Source organism: Mobula birostris, chromosome 9 (genome assembly GCF_030028105.1).
Source record: "Mobula birostris isolate sMobBir1 chromosome 9, sMobBir1.hap1, whole genome shotgun sequence".
Lineage (NCBI taxonomy): Eukaryota > Metazoa > Chordata > Chondrichthyes > Myliobatiformes > Myliobatidae > Mobula > Mobula birostris.
The window spans coordinates 6,542,015-6,561,291 of NC_092378.1; the positions used below are offsets into that span (position 1 = coordinate 6,542,015).

General features: G+C 41.4%; 1 protein-coding gene across 5 annotated transcripts in view; it reads right to left on the reverse strand.

Moving 5' to 3' along the window:
- Positions 1-19,277, reverse strand: part of tmem117 (transmembrane protein 117) — a 433,754-nt gene that overhangs the window by 387,784 nt on the left and 26,693 nt on the right. For 2 of the 5 annotated variants that reach the window (XM_072267436.1, XM_072267437.1), the window contains exon 2: positions 3,555-3,863. In XM_072267436.1, coding sequence (XP_072123537.1) covers positions 3,555-3,863 — 309 coding nt within the window. Of the gene's footprint in view, positions 1-3,554; positions 3,864-4,046; positions 4,105-4,154; positions 4,215-19,277 lie in introns of those variants that run through there. The other 3 variants (XM_072267433.1, XM_072267434.1, XM_072267435.1) reach the window with 3 other exon arrangements.

Here is a 19,277-nt window from a genome sequence, read left to right on the forward strand (position 1 = left end):
CAAACCTCTTACTAACTCTTCCTTCAGTTAGTCCTGACAAAGGTTCTCAGCCTGAAACGTCAACTGTACCTCTTCCTAGAGATGCTGCCTCGCCTGTTGCGTTCACCAGTAACTTTGATGTGTGTTGCTTGAACATAGCATAAATTCAATCAGAATACAAATACACTCAGACCCCACATAGTGCTGATTCGTTACAACACAGTTATTCAATTCTTAATTGAAATTTTTTTAAATGACAAAAATTAATTCTAAACAACACTTAAAACTTCTCAAGAGCAGCTGCCATTACAATAAATATTCAATCAGCCAATGAGAGTGTTTTACATACACTCTGAGCCACTCACAGCCAATCATGTATTAATTCACGTTCTGCCTCCCCCACGTGTGCAAATGTTCCTTCTTCATTCGCCAATTTATTCCACTTTTTTTCACCCATGATGTCTGGAAAATGGCCTGCAACTTACAGTGAGGGAAGTACATCTAAGATGTCTAGGAAAAGCATTAGCATGGATGTGAAACTGCAAGAGATAAGGCATTTGGAAGCTGGAAAGTGTCAGGTTGTGATGGCACCTCTTTGAAATTGGCTACATCGACACTCAGAATGACCCTGACTGGGAGCAAAGAAATAAGGCAAAGAGAGGTGTTGTTGACAGGAATTCCTGCAACTGAGAACTACTTCATGAGAGGAAACTTAAGAAAAGGCAGTCAAATCTCAACGCCTACTTGAAGATGAAGCCAAGGTTAGAGGAGGACCCACCTCCTCTAAGAAGCTGCTGCGATGTGTTGCTGCTCCACTGATGTACATGCTAGGCCCATTTGTGTGTTTGTTACTCCACAAATTACTCTGTATACATAAGTAATATATCACATATCTCAGGTTTGATTTTTTTAAAATCAAGCACACATATCTATTTAGATAATGTTATAGTGACCCCGCCTTGTGCTGATTTACATAGCAGTCCACCTCCAAGGAAAACATCCTCAGCATTAAGCAGGGTCTGAGTGTTGCAAATGAAAAGCCAAATTCAACTCTCACATTCTTATTGTCTTTTCGGATTCACAAAATAGTAATAATCCTCCCGGGAGGGGGGGAGAAGATGGCGACGCAACGACAGCGCGTGTGGCCACTTCGGTGATGAATATCAGTTATTTGTCAAGTAGGGGACTGTGCACAATCCTGATTTGATGGAGACAGACGTAAGAGCACCGCGGTACATTTGGAAAACTTCCGAAATGTCTGCTTTGCTACCGCTGCTACCGTGTGGTAACCGGAATCTCTGGAGCTGAAGGCCTGGAAATCCTCGGCTTTGTGTGTTTCAGCGGCCAGGGAGAGGTCGAAGGCGCTCGGCAGAGGATGGCGCTCGGGAGGCTGTATCGGAGAGGCTGCTCGGAAGCTTGGATTTTTCAGACGGATGGACTCAGGGTCGGCTGTGGTCGGCTGCTTCCAAGGTATCGGCAAGTTGACAGTGCCTGGAGGTTTATGGCAGGGAGTTTCTCCCTTTTGCCGCCTGCTATCGGGGACTCAGGAGTCGATCAACTAGGGACTTTGAGACTATTATTTTTACTGTGCCTATGGTCTGTTCTTTATCAAATTATGGTATTGCTTTATGTGGTTTTGTCAGTGTTAGTCTTTGGTCTGTCTTGTTTTCTGTGATATCACTCCGGAGAAACATTGTATCATTTCTTAATGCATGTATGCATTTCTAAATGAAAATAAAAGAGGACTGTTCTCATAATCTAATCTAATCTAATCTATTCTTCCAGCAACCTGAATTCAATAATTTAATGGAAATTAGATCAAGAATTTGCCCTGTAGACAGATGTTTACAGATACAAGGATGTTGCCTGGATTGGGGAGGATGCCTTATGAGAATAGGTTGAGTGAACTCAGCCTTTTCTCCTTAGAGTGATGGAGGATGAGAGGTGACCTGATATAGGTGTATAAAATGATGAGAGGCATTGATCGTGTGGATAGTCAGAGGCTTTTTCCCAGGACTGAAACAGCTAGCACTAGAGGGTACAGTTTTAAGGTGCTTGGAAGTAGGTACAGAGGAGATGTCAGGGGTAAGTTTTTTACTCAGAGAATGGTGAGTGCGTAGAATGGGCTGCTGGCGACGGTGGTGGAAGCAAATACTATAGGGTCTTTTAAGAGACTCCTGGATAGGTACATGGAGCTTGGAAAAAAAGAGGGCTATGGGTAACCCTAGGTAATTTCTAAGATAAGGACACGTTCGGCACAGCTTTGTGGGCCAAAGGGCCTGTATTGTGCTGTAGGTTTTCTATGTTCTATGTTTTATAACCAACTGGGGTTGAACACTCTGGGACTTTATTCAATCTGGGACTGTAGGACATTGAGGGGTGATATTACAGAGTGGTATAAAATCACAGGGTCATAAATAGGATGAATGCAAACAGCCTTTTATTTCCCCAGGGTTGGGGAATCAAGAACTAAAAAGCATAGGTTTAAGGTCCGAGGAAAGAGATATAAAAGGAACATGAGGTGCAAATTTTTCGCTAGAAGGTGGTCCAAATATGGAAAGAGCTACCAGAGAAGTCATTGAGGCGGGTACATTTAACAATATTTAAAAGGCACTTGAACAGGTACATAGACAGAAAAGGTTTAGAGGGATATGAGCCAAACCCAGACAAAAGGGACTAGTTTAGATAGGAATATTGGACCATTTGAGCCAAAGAACCATGTCCAATGCTATCTAACTCTATGATACTATGCCTTTTAAAAGGCTCAGGGTAAAGCAAACCAAAATCAGGAATTTGTAAAAGTTAACCAGACAAATTTATTAAGAACTTAACCCAAAGGTAACACCGGTGTCACCTTATTGAAGATTTTGCCTTCATCCTATCTGTCACTCCCCACCCTCACTGCAATTTGTAACTAACTTGTTTTCCATCTGGGTAGCTCCAACCTTAGTGGCATGAACATCAATTTCTTGAACTTCCAGTAATGCCCCCCCTTCACATTTCCCTATTTTCCTCTCTCACCATACCTTATCTCCTTGTCTGTCCATCACCTCCCTCTAGTGCTCCTCCTCCTTTTCCTTCTTCCATGGCCTTCTGTCCTCTCCTATTAGATTACCCTTCTCCAGCCCTGTATCTATCTCTCTCACCAATGAATTTCTCAGCTTTTTACTTCACCCCTCCCTCCCTTCTCGGTTTCACCTTTCACTTGCATTTCTCCTTCCCCTCCCCCACCTTCTAACTCTGTCTACTCATCTTTTTTACTCCAGTCCTGCTGAAGGGTCTCGGCCCAAAATGTTGACTATTTACTCTTCCATAGATGCTGCCCGACCTGCTGAGTTCCTCCAGCTTATTGTGTGTGTTGCTTAGATTTCCAGCATCTGCAGATTTTCTCATTTGTTTTCTCCCTTTTCCAGTTATGACAAAAGGTCTTCAACCTGAAACGTTGGTTCTGTTACTTTTGTAGTTTTTCTAATTTTCATTTATAGGTTATTTTTATTTATTGTCATTTATGTCAAGTCCCAATATGGTTTCCATGACAACCATACAACTTTTGAGATAAACTGGCTTTGACTTACCAAACATGAGTTGATGGAAGAGGAATTTCCCTGCGAAGAGACCAGTGACAATAGCCAGCAACCACATCAGCACCTTTAGAAAGTTCCAACCACCTCCAGGGTACTTATTTGCGATGAAAGAGAAGCAATTCCCAACAACAATTACATTGGCCGGAGTCTGACTGTGAGAAATGGGATCTTCAGCAAAAATGAGGAAATTGAAAAAAGTCACCAAGTAGGCCACAATCAGCCGACTCCATGGATGTTGAAAATAGTAACGAAATGCTTTTACCATCCTCATACATACAGGCAGCCCCTTCAACTTGTACTCTATGTGAAAAAGAAATTACAATTAATTATTTCATCAATTAACTATGAGAATAGAATGAATTAATTTTTAACTTTCTATGCTGTTAGTCAAACTACATTGCAATTTATGTTTCAAATTGAACAGTATTTGTGAGATGTCACATTATAGTTTTTTTTAAGGTTGTATTCAGTTTAGCAAATTACCTTACATTGGATAAACTACAGCTTACACTGCATTAGCATTGGGTATTGTGTGGCAGCTGATATACAAATGGCAGAAGATGAAAACAAGAACTGCTTTAAATATCTCACCTGTTTCATGTAAAACATCCAGGAACAGAAAGACAATTCTTACAGGAAGTTGAAGTAACCAATTGCTGGGCTTTACTGTGCAAGACTTCCTTTGGGTGCTGAAGGTTCGCACCAGCTGACTGCCTACGTTCCACATACCTCAAATAACAGGCAACACAACAAAGCTTGTTTTTTATAAATCAACACTTGTGATGTATTCAAATGGTATTCACCAGCTAAACAAACACAGCAGAATGTGATATCCAAATTATCAGCCTCAGCAAATGTCTTGGTTTTTGCAGTAATTAGTAATTTTACATTTAAAAGACCAAGTGATAATTAAACATTACACCCACTGTCTGGTGCTTTCATTATGTACTGACAATCCTTTCCAACGCTATCCTGGTGTTAGGCACAGCTAGATCAGAAGCATGCTTTAAAAACAAAAGCATAGCCTATCATAGACGATCTATGACTCGATTGTCTGAAATGCTTTATTACTGGGAGCCAAACTGGCAAAAACAAAATCAATCATTGCCTCATCTGTACAGACAGGAAGCAGGTTCAGAAACTATGTCTCTCCTTACCAAAAACACCTAAACATGTTTAACCAAGAACAATTACAGAAGTTTTAATAATTATGACATTTTCAACCAGCAGAGAGAATGCAAGCTTTAATAACAACTTCAAAGTAGAATGGAAAGTCCATTTTAGGTAACTAATGTCAAAATTTTACCAGCAAGTTTGATCTAGTCCCAGGCTATTCCAAAAAGAGCTGCTAAATCTCTGCATCACAGCAATAAAAATAAAGTGTGGTTGGTCATCTGATATATATATTTAAACAGTGTAAATATAGCTGATATCCTGCACATCCAGAGAAGTCATAAATACATGAAGTGAAGTAATACACAATATGTAAAATTTAAAACTTTCATTTAACCAACAAATCCAGTTAATCAGTATTAGCATTTTCAGAAAGTTTAAAATTTGTGACTGAAAGAAAGTTGATATATTCCTCCAACGTGTAGCTGCAGGTTTAAATTAAATTTATATCCTTGTTTAATGTTTGTTGTACTGAAATCCATGGTGTAATTTTTAAATGGCCACATAGAATCAACATATAAAGTTTATACTTGTCTTGTACTTTCCACTGCCATTAAAAATTTGAATTTTAAGAAAGTTTAAATAATATCAACTAAAATATTAAACACACTACATATTTAAAAACTAAACTAATTTATACCTTCTTCCTTGCTCATTGAAATTGGTGGGATTGCTGATCCTGTCCAGATCAAACCTGGCACACCATCCTAGAACAAATTTCCAGGCACAAATATTGAGGAATCTTAGCACGATCCAGCCCCATTGATGGACACTTTGAGGAGTTAATAGTGGAGTGTAGCCAGTAAATTGGAGACTACATTGCTGCTTAAATCTCATTTACAGCAAGAAATGCAGGCATTTCCCAGAAAAGCCGGCATTTCCCAGAAAAGCCAGACTACTGTTCATTTCAAGTTTATTGTCATAAACATATGACTATCCACCATATAAATACCATCAAAAGTAGTTTATGGAGCAGCTGCACAGTGCATTACAAACATGACAAATAAGTTAATGTAGGCTTAAATTAATACAAATTATACATACAGTGCTTACAAAAAGTATTCACCACACCCCAGATGTTTTCATGTGTTATTCTTTTACAACATTGATCTACAGTGGATCATCACTGGCGCAATCAATTAGTTTAAGAAGTCACATAATTCGTTAAATGGAGATCACCTGTGTGCAGTCAATGTGTTTCAATTGATTGTAGTAAAAATGTACCTGTAGCTAGAAGGTCCAACTGCTGGTGAGTTAGTATCCTGGCAAAAACTACACCATGAAGATAAAAGAACACTCCAAGCAACTCCATGAAAAGGTTATTGAAAAGCACAAATCAGGAGATGGATACAAGAAAATTTCCAAGTTACTGAATATCCCTCAGAGTACAGTTAAGTCAATCATCAAGAAATGGAAAGAATATGGCATAGGTGTCATATGGAGCAGGCTGTTGTTAAAAACTGAATGACTGTGGAAGAAGGGGACTAGTGAGGGAGGCCACCAAGGATCTGATGATAGCTCTGGAGGAGTTACAAGTTTCAGTGGCTGAGATGGGAGAGACTGCACATACAACAACTGTTGCCCGGGTGCTTCACCAGTTGCAGCTTCATGGGAGTGTGGCAAAGAGAAAGCCACTGTTGAAAGAATTGACATAAAATCTTGGCTAGAGTTTTGCCAGAAGTCAGCTGGAAGAAGGTTCTATGGTCTGATGAAACCAAATTTGAGCTTGTTGGCCATCAGATTAAACACTATGTTTGGCATAAGCCAAACACTGTACGTCATCAAAAAATGCACCATCCCTACCGTAAGGCACAGTGGTAGCTGTATCATGCTGTGGGGATGCATCCCTGCAGCAAGCCCTGGAAGGCTTGTGAAGATGAAGGGTAAAATGAATGAGTAAAAATGAAGGGTAGAGTGTTGGAGTTGTTAAACTACATTAGGACAGATAAGTCCCCGGGGCCTGACGGAATATTCTCCAGGCTGTTCCACGAGGTGAAGGAAGGGATTGCTGAGCCTCTGGCTAGGATCTTTAGGTCCTCGTTGTCCACGGGAATGGTACCGGAGGACAGGAGGGAGGCAAGTGTTGTCCCCTTGTTCAAAAAAGGTAGTAGGGATAGTCCGGGTAATTATAGACCAGTGAGCCTTAAGTCTGTGGTGGGAAAGCTGTCGGAAAAGATTCTTAGAGATAGGACCTATGGGCATTTAGAGAATCATGGGCTGATCAGGGACAGTCAGCATGGCTTTGTGAAGGGCAGATCGTGTCTAACAAGCCTGATAGAGTTCTTTGAGGAAGTGACCAGGCATATAGATGAGGGTAGTGCAGTGGATGTGATCTACATGGATTTTAGTAAGGCATTTGACAAGGTTCCACACGGTAGGCTTATTCAGAAAGTCAGAAGGCATGGGATCCAGGGAAGTTTGGCCAGGTGGATTCAGAATTGGCTTGCCTGCGGAAGGCAGAGGGTCGTGATGGAGGGAGTACTTTCAGATTGGAGGGTTGCGACTAGTGGTGTCCCACAAGGATCTGTTCTGGGACATCTTCATGATTTTTATTAATGACCTGGATGTGGGGGTAGAAGGGTGGGTTGGCAAGTTTGCAGGTGACACAAAGGTTGGTGGTGTTGTAGATAGTGTAGAGGATTGTCAAAGATTGCAGAGAGACTTTGATAGGATGCAGAAGTGGGCTGAGAAGTGGCAGATGGAGTTCAACCCGGAGAAGTGTGAGGTGGTACACTTTGGAAGGACAAACTCCAAGGCAGAGTACAAGGTAAATGGCAGGATATTTGATAGTGTGGAGGAGCAGAGGGATCTGGGGCTACATGTCCACAGATCCCTGAAAGTTGCCTCACAGGTAGATAGGGTAGTTAAGAAAGCTTATGGGGTATTGGCTTTCATAAGTTGAGGGATAGAGTTTAAGAGTCGCGATGTAATGATGCAGCTCTATAAAACTCTAGTTATGCCATACTTGGAGTACTGTGTCCAGTTCTGGTCGCCTCACTATAGGAAGGGTACAGAGGAGATTCACCAGGGGATGCTGCCTGTTTTAGAGAGTATGGATTATGATCAGAGATTCAGGGAGCTAGGGGGTTTACTCTTTGGAGCGAAGAAGGATGAGAGGAGACATGATAGAGGTGTACAAGATATTAAGAGGAATAGATAGAGTGGATTGCCAGCACCTCTTCCCCAGGGCACCACTGCTCAATACAAGAGGACATGGCTTTAAGGTAAGGGGTGGGAAGTTCAAGGGGGATATTAGAGGAAGGCTTTTAACTCAGAGTGGTTGGTGCGTGGAATGCACTGCCTGAGTCAATGGTGGAGCCAGATACACTGGTGAAGTTTAAGAGACTACTAGACAGGCATATAGAGGAATTTAAGGTGGGGGGTTATATGGGAGGCAGGGTTTGAGGGTCGGCACAACATTGTGGGCCGAAGGGCCTGTACTGTGCTGTACTATTCTATGTTCTATGAATGCAGCAAAATACAGGGAAATCCTGGAGGAAAACCTGATAGTCTGCTAGACCAGTGGTCCCCAACCTCTGGACTGATACCGGGCCGTGAAGAATGCAGTGGTAGCTGGAACGCTGCATTTTTCACGGCCCACTATCGGTCCGCAGCCCGGAGGTTGGGAACCACTGTGCTACAGAACTGTGACTTGGGGTAAGATTTGTTTTCCAGCAAGATAATGACCTCAAGCATAAAGCCAAAGCCACACAGGAATGGCTTAAAAACAACATAGTTAATGTCCTGGAGTGGCCAAGGGCTGTTCACTCATGCAATCTGACAGAGCTTGAGCAGTTTGTAAAGAAGAATGGGGGAAAAAATTGCAAATGTGTGAAGTTGATAGAGACCTATCCACACTGACTCAAGCCTGTAATTGCTGCCAAAGGTGCATCTACTAAATATTGACTTGAAGATGGTTAGTAATTATGCAAACAATTATTTTGTGTTTATTAATTGTAATAAATTTAGACCAAGTTGTAGAAATCTTTTTCACTTTGATACAAGAGTTTTTTCTGCTGACCAGTGTTAAAGCAAAATTAAATCCACTGAGATTCAATATTGTAAAACAATAAAATATGAAAACTTCCAAGGAGGGTGAATACTTTTTGGGCACCATATCTCACTGAACAACATTAACTAAAATAAATGTAACCAAAGTATTACAAAGATGAGGAAAAAGAAATGTAATCTGAGGTGGTGTTACTGCCTTTAACAAATCTAGATTAGCATGGAACAATGTTAATTTTTAAATATGCACTAAGGTGTGACGAGAATACACATAAATTAAGATGTTTGCTGGCCTGGGTTAGCATCAGTGGCATCAACAGTTGGTCTGCCCCCTGTCCTCAGGGGGAAGGAGAGATAAGGAACAATGAAGCAGCGTCTGGAGATGTGTAATGAAGGGACGGGAGAGAGAGCTGTCTGGAGCGGCTCCCCCTTTGAACCCTGAACTGTTTGAAGTGATGGACAGGCGATACCCCAGCAGGGGGATAAAAAGGGACAGGTTCGCTAAGGCAGGATGCACACGACACCCGAGGTAACGAGACCCTGGGAGCGGTGCGCCTCTCACGAGTCGGTGGGAAGTACCGGACCTTAAACGCACAGGGTGGAAAGGTACAATCAGCGGGAACCCGGTGTGTGTCCACCCTCGCCTGGGTGCCGGGTTCACTACAGAGGATCGACCGCATCTGGAGGAGGGGTCACAGGCGGTGACCTCAGGTGACATCACAAAGGACCTGCCTGGGAGCTGCTTGTGAGCAATACCACCGGTCTGTGAGTGGAAGCCGTTTCTGAATGATCAGTCGTTCTCGTTCTCTCTCTCCCTCCCCCCACATTATCCATTGCCATGGCAACGATTACTGCGAACTGAACTAAATTGGACTGAACTTTCTGTCACTTTGAAATTGGTCATTTACCCCTAGACAACGATAGAGCTTGATTGATCCTGTTATCTTAATTCTGTGCATGTGTGTTTATCATTGCTGAACTGTTGCATTTATTATCCTTTCAATTACTGTGTTGCTTGTTTCTTTAATAAAACTTTCTTAGTTCTAGTAATCCAGACTCCAACTGAGTGATCCATTTCTGCTGGTTTGGCAACCCAGTTACGGGGTACGTAACAGAGGAATCCCAAAAGCTCATGGATTGACTCTAATGAGAGTAAGAATAGGATGATTTGGCAGATGAATGTGTGGCTGAGGAATTGCTACAAGGGGCAGGGCTTCAGATTTCTGGATCATTGGGATCTCTTCTGGGGAAGGTATGATCTGTACAAAAAAGACATGTTACATCTGAACCCGAGGGGCATCAATATCCTTGCGAGCAGGTTTGCTAGAACTGTTGGGAGAGTTTAAACTAATTTGGCAGGGGTTGGGAATTGGAATGATGGGGCTGAGGATGGGGCAGTCGGTATAAAAATAGATGTAGTGAGATTGTAAGGAAAGACTGGCAGATGATAGGGCATAATTGCAGTCAGTGGGGTGAGCTGCAGTGTAACAGGGGCAAAATTAAAAAGTAAAAGAGAGGCGAGAATGGACATCAGACCACTATGAAATTATGCTGCAGAGGTAGCAATGGGGGACAAAGAAATAGTGGACTGGCATAGTGAGTATTTTGCATCAGCCTTTACTACGGAAGACACTAGCAGTATGCCAGAAGTATGAGTGTCATGGGGCAGAAGTGAGCATCGTTGCTATATTAAGGAGGTGTTTGGTAAGCTGAAAGGTCTGAGGAATATGAGTTATCTGGACCAGATGGACAACACCCCAGGGTTCTGAAAGAGGTAGCTGAAGAGCTTGTGAAGGCATTAGTGATGATCTTTCAAGAATCATTAGATTGTGCAAAAATGGTTCCAGAGGACTGAAAAATTGCAAATGTTACTCCACTATTTAAGAAGGGAAGGAAGCAGAGGAAAGGAAATTGTAGGCCAGTTAGCTGACCAGTGGTTGGGAAGATGCTGGAAGGATGAGGTTTCAGGGTATTTGGAGATGCATGATAAAAATATGCCAAAGTCAAAATGGTTTCCTTTCGGGGAAATCTTGCCTGACAAATATGTTGGAATTCTTTGAGGAAATAACAGGCAAGATAGACAAACAAAAGTCAGTAGATGTTGTTTTTAATGGATTTTCAGAAGGTGCTGCACATTTGGTTGCTTAACAAGCTAACAGCCCATGATATTATAGGAAAGATACTAGCATGGATCGAAGCTTGGCTGTCTGGCAGGAGCCAGAGTGGAAATAAAGGGGGCTTTTTTGATTGGCTGCTGGTGACTAGTGGCGTTCCACATGGATCAATGTTAGGACCTCTTCTTTTCATGTTGTATGTAATGATTTGGATGAATCAATTGATGGCTTTCTGGCCAATTTTGTGGATGATATAAAAATGGGTAGAAGGGTGACTAGTGTTGAGAAAGCAAGATGCCTGCAAAAGGACCCGGACAGACTGGGAGAATGGGCAAAGAAGTGGCAGACGGAATATAGGTTCATTTATTATCAAAGCCTACAACTTTGAAATTCTGCAATTCTCTAGCCATGGTGTAGGAAGTGTATGGTCATGCATTTCTGATGGTCACTGGCTTGGCAACCAAGTTATTGCGTATACTTAAAGCAGGTTGATAGTTTCTTGATTTAGTCAGGGAGCCAAAGGTTATGGGGGAAAAGATAAGAGAAAGGGGTTGATGGGGATGATAGATCCACCATGACAGAATAGTGGAGCAAACTCAATGGGCCAAATAGCCTAATCCTGCATGCCTTGTGCTCTTATGGACTCCCCTGAAAATAACCCCCTACCCCCGCATTAACTCTGTGCACCAGACAGGAGATACAAAAGCCTGAAAGCACATACCACTAAGCTCAAGAACAGCTTCTAAGCCACTGTTTTAGGACAAGTGAATGGTTCCTTAGTACAATAAGATAGTCTTGACCTCACAATCTACCTTGTTACAACCTTGCACCTTATTATCTACTTACACTGCATTTACTCTGTAACTATAACACTTCCTTTTTGTACTACCTCAATGCACTCTCATAACGAGTTGATCTGTATGAACGGTATGCAAGTTAAATCTTTTCATTGTACCTTGGTACATGTGACAAAAAATAGAACCAGTTGAATTTAAAGGGTACGTTGAATCAGGGCCTAGTAAGTGGACAGGGAGTGCAGAAACCAAGGCTCATGCCAGTGAATGGGGAGGGCAGGGCTGGAGACCCAGTGAGTCAATGGGGAATCTAGCAAACATTACTTGCTGAGCTAAATGGCAAACAATTAAGATTTCCAAATAGTTGGATAGTGAATTATTGGAATTTTACTGTATTCTCCGAGACAAGTAAGAATTCTCTCTGTTGTGATATAACTCTACGAAAGAATAGCATGACAATACACAGCAAACAGCTTCATCAATTAATAATAATAAGCTAGGTACTGAGAACTGAGTTCATTATCATAAGTATTACTACTTTTTAGCACGATTTGCTGTCAATTCTTTGTTTTGTGTTTTTGTAAGCATTAAAATCACCATCACAAATTAGAAACAGGAATTGCCTCCTCAGCTCTCTCATGTGACTGTAACCCCAACACCCTATTCCTATCTACCCATCGTATTCTTTTATTGCATTATCACTTTGGCTCCACCACTCTTTGAGGAAGAGAGATCTAAAGACTCAAGATATTCTAAGAGGGCATTTGCCTCAACTGCTTAATGGACACTCCATTATTTTTATGCAGTGACTCCTAGTCCTCTTCACATCACCTCAGGATCGTGTATGTTTCAATTAAGTCCCCTCTCACTCATCCAATATCCAGAATTTTCTCATAAAACAATCCACATATTCCAAATATTCATCTAGTAAGCATAATTTGAGCTGCTACTGCTTTAATATCCTTCCTTAAATAAGGAAAACAATACTCTACACAGTACTCCAGATAGGATCTCATTAATATCAAGTCAAGTCACTTTTTATTGTCATTTCAACCATAACTGCTGGTACAGTACACAGTAAAAACGAGCCAGTGTTTTTCAGGACCATGATGCTACATGAAACAATACAAAAACTACACTGAACTATATAAAACAACACAAAAACTACACTAGACTACAGACCTACCCAGGACTGCATAAGGTGCACAAAACAGTGCAGGCATTACAATAAATAATAAACAAGACAATAGGCACAGTAGAGGGCAGTAGGTTGGTGTCAGTCCAGGCTCTGTTCACTCAACTTATACTTCATATTTTCTTGCGGTCTTGGGCAGAACAGTCCAGATTTTCTCCAGAGTATGTCCAGTACTTTTTGTTCTCCTTCTGTATTTCCGGCTGTTTTTATTGTGAGATTTCCTTTCCAATGGACATCAGTGATCAGACAAGATCGGTTGTGTCATTTGCGAACTCGATTTTTTTTTAAATGTCATTTAGTGGCAACTGAAACTACCTTTTTATTCCATCTTTATTTTATTACATGAATTCAAAATCTCTATCTCCTCCCCCCTCTGGACCTATCTATACTTCTCACTGCCTTAGTAACGCAGTTAGCATAACCAAAGACCCCACCCACCTTGGACTTTCTCTCTTCTCCTCTCTCCCATTGGACAGAAGATGCAAAAATTGGGAAGCACATACCAGCGTGCTCACGGCAAGCTTCTGTTCCACTTGAATGAACCTCTTGTACAAACACAGACTGTTAGCTTCACAATCTACCTCGTTATGATCTTCCATTTCTCTGCTTTCTTCCTTGACTCTATAAGAAGTTTAGGTCTTTGTAGTTGTGCTAAAAGTTACTTGATTTGAATTTGGAACTCTGATCCATCAAAGTAACATAAATGTGCAAAGCAAATTGCTGTTGATTCTGGAATAATAACAGCAAATGTTCAACATGTATGCTAATTAGGCCTGTGGAGAGAGAAAGTGAGTAAATGTTTCAGGTTAAAATGATACTTGGATCTTGACTGAACAATTTCACTTGCACTTAATGCCTTTAATCATTGCCAGTGGTTTTCTAAGTGTGATCTGTGGCAAGAAGATCATGATATGCAATATGTCCGATTGTCTGTGGTTGAGGATTTTGTTATCCCAGCATATAGAGGGGAAAAAATAGGCCAGCATTCAGCAATGTAGATAAATGATTCCCCACAGGTGACATAGGATAGTTGTATACTCCAACCACAAAGATGTGGAAACAAACTTGAATGGTCAACAAGAATAAAGAATTTAAATTTGGAAAATTAAAACTGTCTCCTATTTGTGTTTCAATCTACATTTTTCTACTCCTCTTACAAACTTCAATATTCAGAAAGGATGGAGGCAGATAGGAAAATCAAAATAGCTTTAAGACTGGCACTTGATTTAAAATCATAGAAAAGAAACACAAATACTGGAAAGTACAGCAACCTGAAATGAAATACCTACTTTAACTTAAACGAAAATAATACTGAAAAGATAAACGGCCATTTTAATATTGGAAGCAGATTAAGAGTCAAAGGGTAGAGAGAAAAATCAACAGCGTGGTCATAGGCTTTCTAAAAGGTTTTCATTAGTTTGACGTAGAGACCACTAACAATGAGTGGATTTCATTATTGCCCACTGATTTTTCATGTCTCCTTGCTCATAAACAGATCCTTTCCACATCTCAAATGCCACATGTTCTAAAGAAATACAAGACGTAGCTGAAGCATTTTTAAGCATTTTTAAATTACAAATCGATTTGGTGATAAGGATTTCTGTTCTTCGAAAAAGTTTAACAATGGAGACCCTAACCTCTGTCTCACCTCCATTTTCAATTCACCACAATGACATTCAGTCACACGATGCTTCAATATAGCTCCATTGTATCTTCAGCGACTCAGTCCATGGCTGCTCTTTGCTCTCTCCGTTGTACTTGAGTATCTTATTTTTGTTTTATTCCCTGGATTTACACCATTAAATTGGTGGGATTTCAACGTGTGATCAAGTTTTTTTGTAGTCTAATAATGCTATATACAGTATAGCACCATATCTGTAGGACACCATTGTCCTCGTGCTCTATGTTAGGGTATATAACAAATATTAAATTCAACAGCAGCTATTCTTCAGATTTGAATGTGGATTGCAAATGGAATTTAAAATGCAGCCCTGAACAATAGTTTGACTGAAGCTGTGGACTGGAGTTGATATAAAACCAGACAATGCCAATTAACATTCATTTTGGGTGTCTGGAATGTGGGTGTCTGGAATGTGGCTGTAAAGGAGGAGATATGAAACTATATGTAATTCAAAGGAAGCCTTGTCGATACATTGTAACTATAGAATTGTCCTGCTGTTACCGTTGATCTTTAGCATATAAAACTATCTTGTAATATTGGGTCAAGAGACCTTTTCCTCCAAGAGTGTCTCATTTTGCTGAATAAAACACTTCTGTATCCATTAGCTTCAGTGTCTTTCCCGTGACTTTATTCACGTTACAACAGTCTACAATCTCCTGGCCCACTCCTTGACAGAGCGGGTTGACAGATAACCAGCTACCAAACTATAATACCCAGTAACTTCCACCTATTTCATTCCCCTCGTTGTTCAAGTCAAGTCAAATCACTTTTTATTGTCATTTCCAGGACCACGGTGCTACATGAAACAATACAAAAACTACACTGAACTACGTAAGAAAAAACACAAAAACTATACTAGACTATAGACCTATCCAGGACTGCATAAGGTGCACAAAACAGTGCAGACATTACAATAAATAATAAACAAGACAGTAGGCACAGTAGAGGGTACAGTAGGTTGGTGTCAGTCCAGGCTCTGGGTACTGAGGAGTCTGATGGTTTGGGGGAAGAAACTGTTACATAGTCTGGTCGTGAGCGCCCAAATGCTTCGGTGCCTTTTTCAGACGGCAGGAGGGAGAAGAGTTTGTATGAGGGGTGCGTGGGGTCCTTCGTAATGCTGTTTGCTTTGCGGATGCAGCGTGTGGTGTAAATGTCTGTGATGGCGGGAAGAGAGACCCCGATGATCTTCTCAGTTGATCTCACTATCCGCTGCAGGGTCTTGCGATCCGAGACGGTACAATTTCCAAACCAGGCCGTGATGCAGCTGCTCAGGATGCTCTCAATACAACCTCTGTAGAATGTGGTGAGGATGGGGGGTGGGAAGTGAAATTTGCTCAGCCTTCGCAGAAAGTGGAGACACTGCTGGGTTTTCTTTGCTATGGAGCTGGTGTTGAGGGAGCAGGTGAGATTCTCCGCCAGGTGAACACCAGGAAATTTGGTGCTCTTAATGATCTCTACAGAGGAGTCATTGATGTTCAGTAGAGAGTGGTCGTTCCATGTCCTCCTGAAGTCAACAACCATCTCTTTTGTTTTGTTCACATTCAGAGACAGGTTATTGGCTCTGCACCAGTCTGTTAGCTGCTGCACCTCCTCTCTGTATGCTGACTCATCATTCTTGCTGATGAGACCCACCACGGTCGGTTCATTGGCGAACTTGATGATATGGTTCAAGCTGTGTGTTGCAGCACAGTCGCGGGTCAGCAAAGTGAACAGCAGTGGACTGAGCACACAGCCCTGGGGGGCCCCTGTGCTCAGTGTGATGGTGTTGGAGATGCTGTTTCCAATCCGGACTGACTGAGGTCTCCCAGTCAGGAAGTCGAGGATCCAGTTGCAGAGGGAGGTGTTCAGGCCCAGTAGGCTCAGCTTTCCAATCAGTTTCTGAGGACTGATTGTGTTGAATGCTGAACTGAAGTCTATGAACAGCATTCAAACGTACATGTTTTTTTTTTGTCCAGGTGGAGGGTGATGGCAATGGCATTGTCTGTTGAACGGTTGGGACAGTACGCAAACTGCAGGAGGTCCAGTGAGGGGGGCAGCAGGGTCTTAATGTGCCTCATGACGAGCCTCTCGAAACACTTTATGACGATGGATGTGAGTGCAACGGGACGGTAATCATTGAGGCAGGACACTGAAGACTTCTTCAGTACGGGGACGATGGTGGCAGCCTTGAATCATGTAGGAACGACGGCGCTGCTCAGGAAGATATTGAAGATGTCAGTGAGAATATCTGCTAGCTGGTCTGCACATCCTCTAAGCACTCTGCCAGGAATATTGTCTGGCCCAGCAGCCTTCTGTTTATGGAAATGTTGGACTCCAGGGAAAAAAAACTTGGTGGAAGTGTTGAGTGACTGAGCAATAAAGGAATTAATATACATATTCTACATTTTACACATTAGACATCCAAATACAAATCAGGATGTGTATTTGAATAGACCTGGACTGATTAGGGATAGTCAGTATGGCTTTGTCTGTGGTAGGTCATGTCTAACCAATCTTACAGACTTTTTTTAAGGAAGTTATCGGGAAAGTCGATGAAGGCAAGGCAGTGGATGTTGTCTACACAGACTTCAGCAAGGCACTTGACAAGGTCCTACATGGGTGGCTGCTTGGCAAAAAGGTTTAGTTGCTTTGCATTCAAGCTGAGGTAGTAAATTGGATTAGACATTGGCTCTGTGGGAGAAACCAGAGAGTGGTAGTAGATGGTTCCCTCACTGTCTAGAGGCCTGTGACTAGTGGAGTGCTGTAGGGATCAATATCTGGTGTTGCTTGTCATTCGTATCAATGATCTGGATGATAATGTGATTAACTGCATCAGCAAATTTGCAGTTGACACCAAGATTGGGGGTGTAGTGGATAGCAAGGAAGACTGTCAGAGCTTGCAGTGGGATCTGGACAAGCTGGAAAAATGGGCTGAAAAATGGCAGATGGAATTTAATGCAGACGAGTGCAAGGTGTTGCACTTTGGTAGGGCCAGCTAGGATAGGTCTGCACTGAGGAGTGCAGTGGAACAAGGGGATAAGGGAATACAGGCCCATAATTCATTGAAAATGGCATTAAGGTAGATGGGGTCATAAAAGCTTTTGGCAGATTGGTGGTTCATTAAACAAAGTACTGAGTACAGGAGATGGGATGTTATGTTGAAGTTGTATAAAATGTCGGTGCGGCCTGATTTGGAGTATTGTGTGCAGTTTTGGTCACCTACCTATGGGAAAGATGTAAATAAGATGAGAGTACAGAGAAAATTTACAAGGATGTTGCAGGGTCTGGAGGACTTGAGTTATAAGGGAAGATGAAACAGATTAGGACTTTATTCCATGGAACGTAGAAGATTGAGGTGAGATTTGATAGAAGTGTAATCTGAGGGATATAGACACGGTAGATACAAGCAGTTTTTTTTCCCATTGAAGTTGGGTGGGTCTACAACTACAGGTTAAGGGTGAAAGTGAAAAATTTCATGGGAACATAATGGGAAACTTCTTCACTCAGAGGATCATGAGAGTGTGCCAGTGCAAGTGGAGCACACAAGCTCTATTTCAATGTTTAAGACGGGTTTGGATAGGTGTATGGAGGGCTATAATCTGGATGCAGGTTGATGGGACTAGGCAGTTTAAAATGGTTTAGCACAGACTGGATGGACCAAAGGGCCTGTTTCTGTGCTGTAACTTTTCTATGACTAACCTGCCATTAGGCAGGTACAAAGTCTATTAATTAGTTGGTAAGGCTTATACTTCAAAAATATGTAATTTTATTGCATTGTCAATGGAATATGCTCAATTATCGGTTGAGTCTAAGCTTCTGTGATGGATTTACTGATCTTATTGTGAGGCACTAAACTTACAGCACAATACAGGCCCTTCAGCCCACAAAGCTGTGCCAAACATGTCCTTACCTTAGAACTACCTAGGCTTACCCATAACCCTCTATTTTTCTAAGTTCCATGTACCTATCCAGGAGTCTCTTAAAAGCCCCTATCGTATCCCCCTCCACCGCCGCCACCAGCAGCCCATTCCACACACTCACCACCCTCTGCGTTTTTTTTAAAACAACAACAACTTACTCCTGACATCTCCTCTGTACCTACTTCCTTTTTCTTTCTTTCTTTTTCAATCTTTTTATTAGTTTCATAATGATAAACATGCCATAGTATTAATACAAAGTTGTTGGGATTACATTGTTATGATTAACATAGTTAAATATAAACCCAGTTGACACATGGGTATTAAACCTCCCAATCATACAGGATACAAATGTAATATACAAAAAAAAATAATGAAAAAGGGAAAAAAATATACCCCAAAAGAAAAACTAACCTAAACAGTGTTAATCAACTAAACTAGGGGAAAAAAAAGACTTGGGCTTCAAAAAAAAGGAACCATTAGTGTTGTTGACTCTGCTCCTCTCAACATACATTAGAACAGAATAGAATAAGTTTGGAAAGCTCAAGTTACATCATATGAAAATGTTGAATAAATGGCCTCCAAGTCTTTTCGAATTTAAAAGAGGGATCAAAAATAACACTTCTAATTTTTTCTAAGTTTATACACAACATATTTTGAGAGAACCAATGAAATGTGGTGGGAGGATTAATCTCTTTCCAATTCAGCAAAATGGATCTTCTAGCCATTAATGTAAGGAATATAATCACCCGACGAGCTGAAGTGGTTAAATGACTTGATTCTATCATTAGTAACCGAAAAATTGCAGTGAGGTTGTAAATCAATATTCAGAACAGTTGATATAACATCAAAA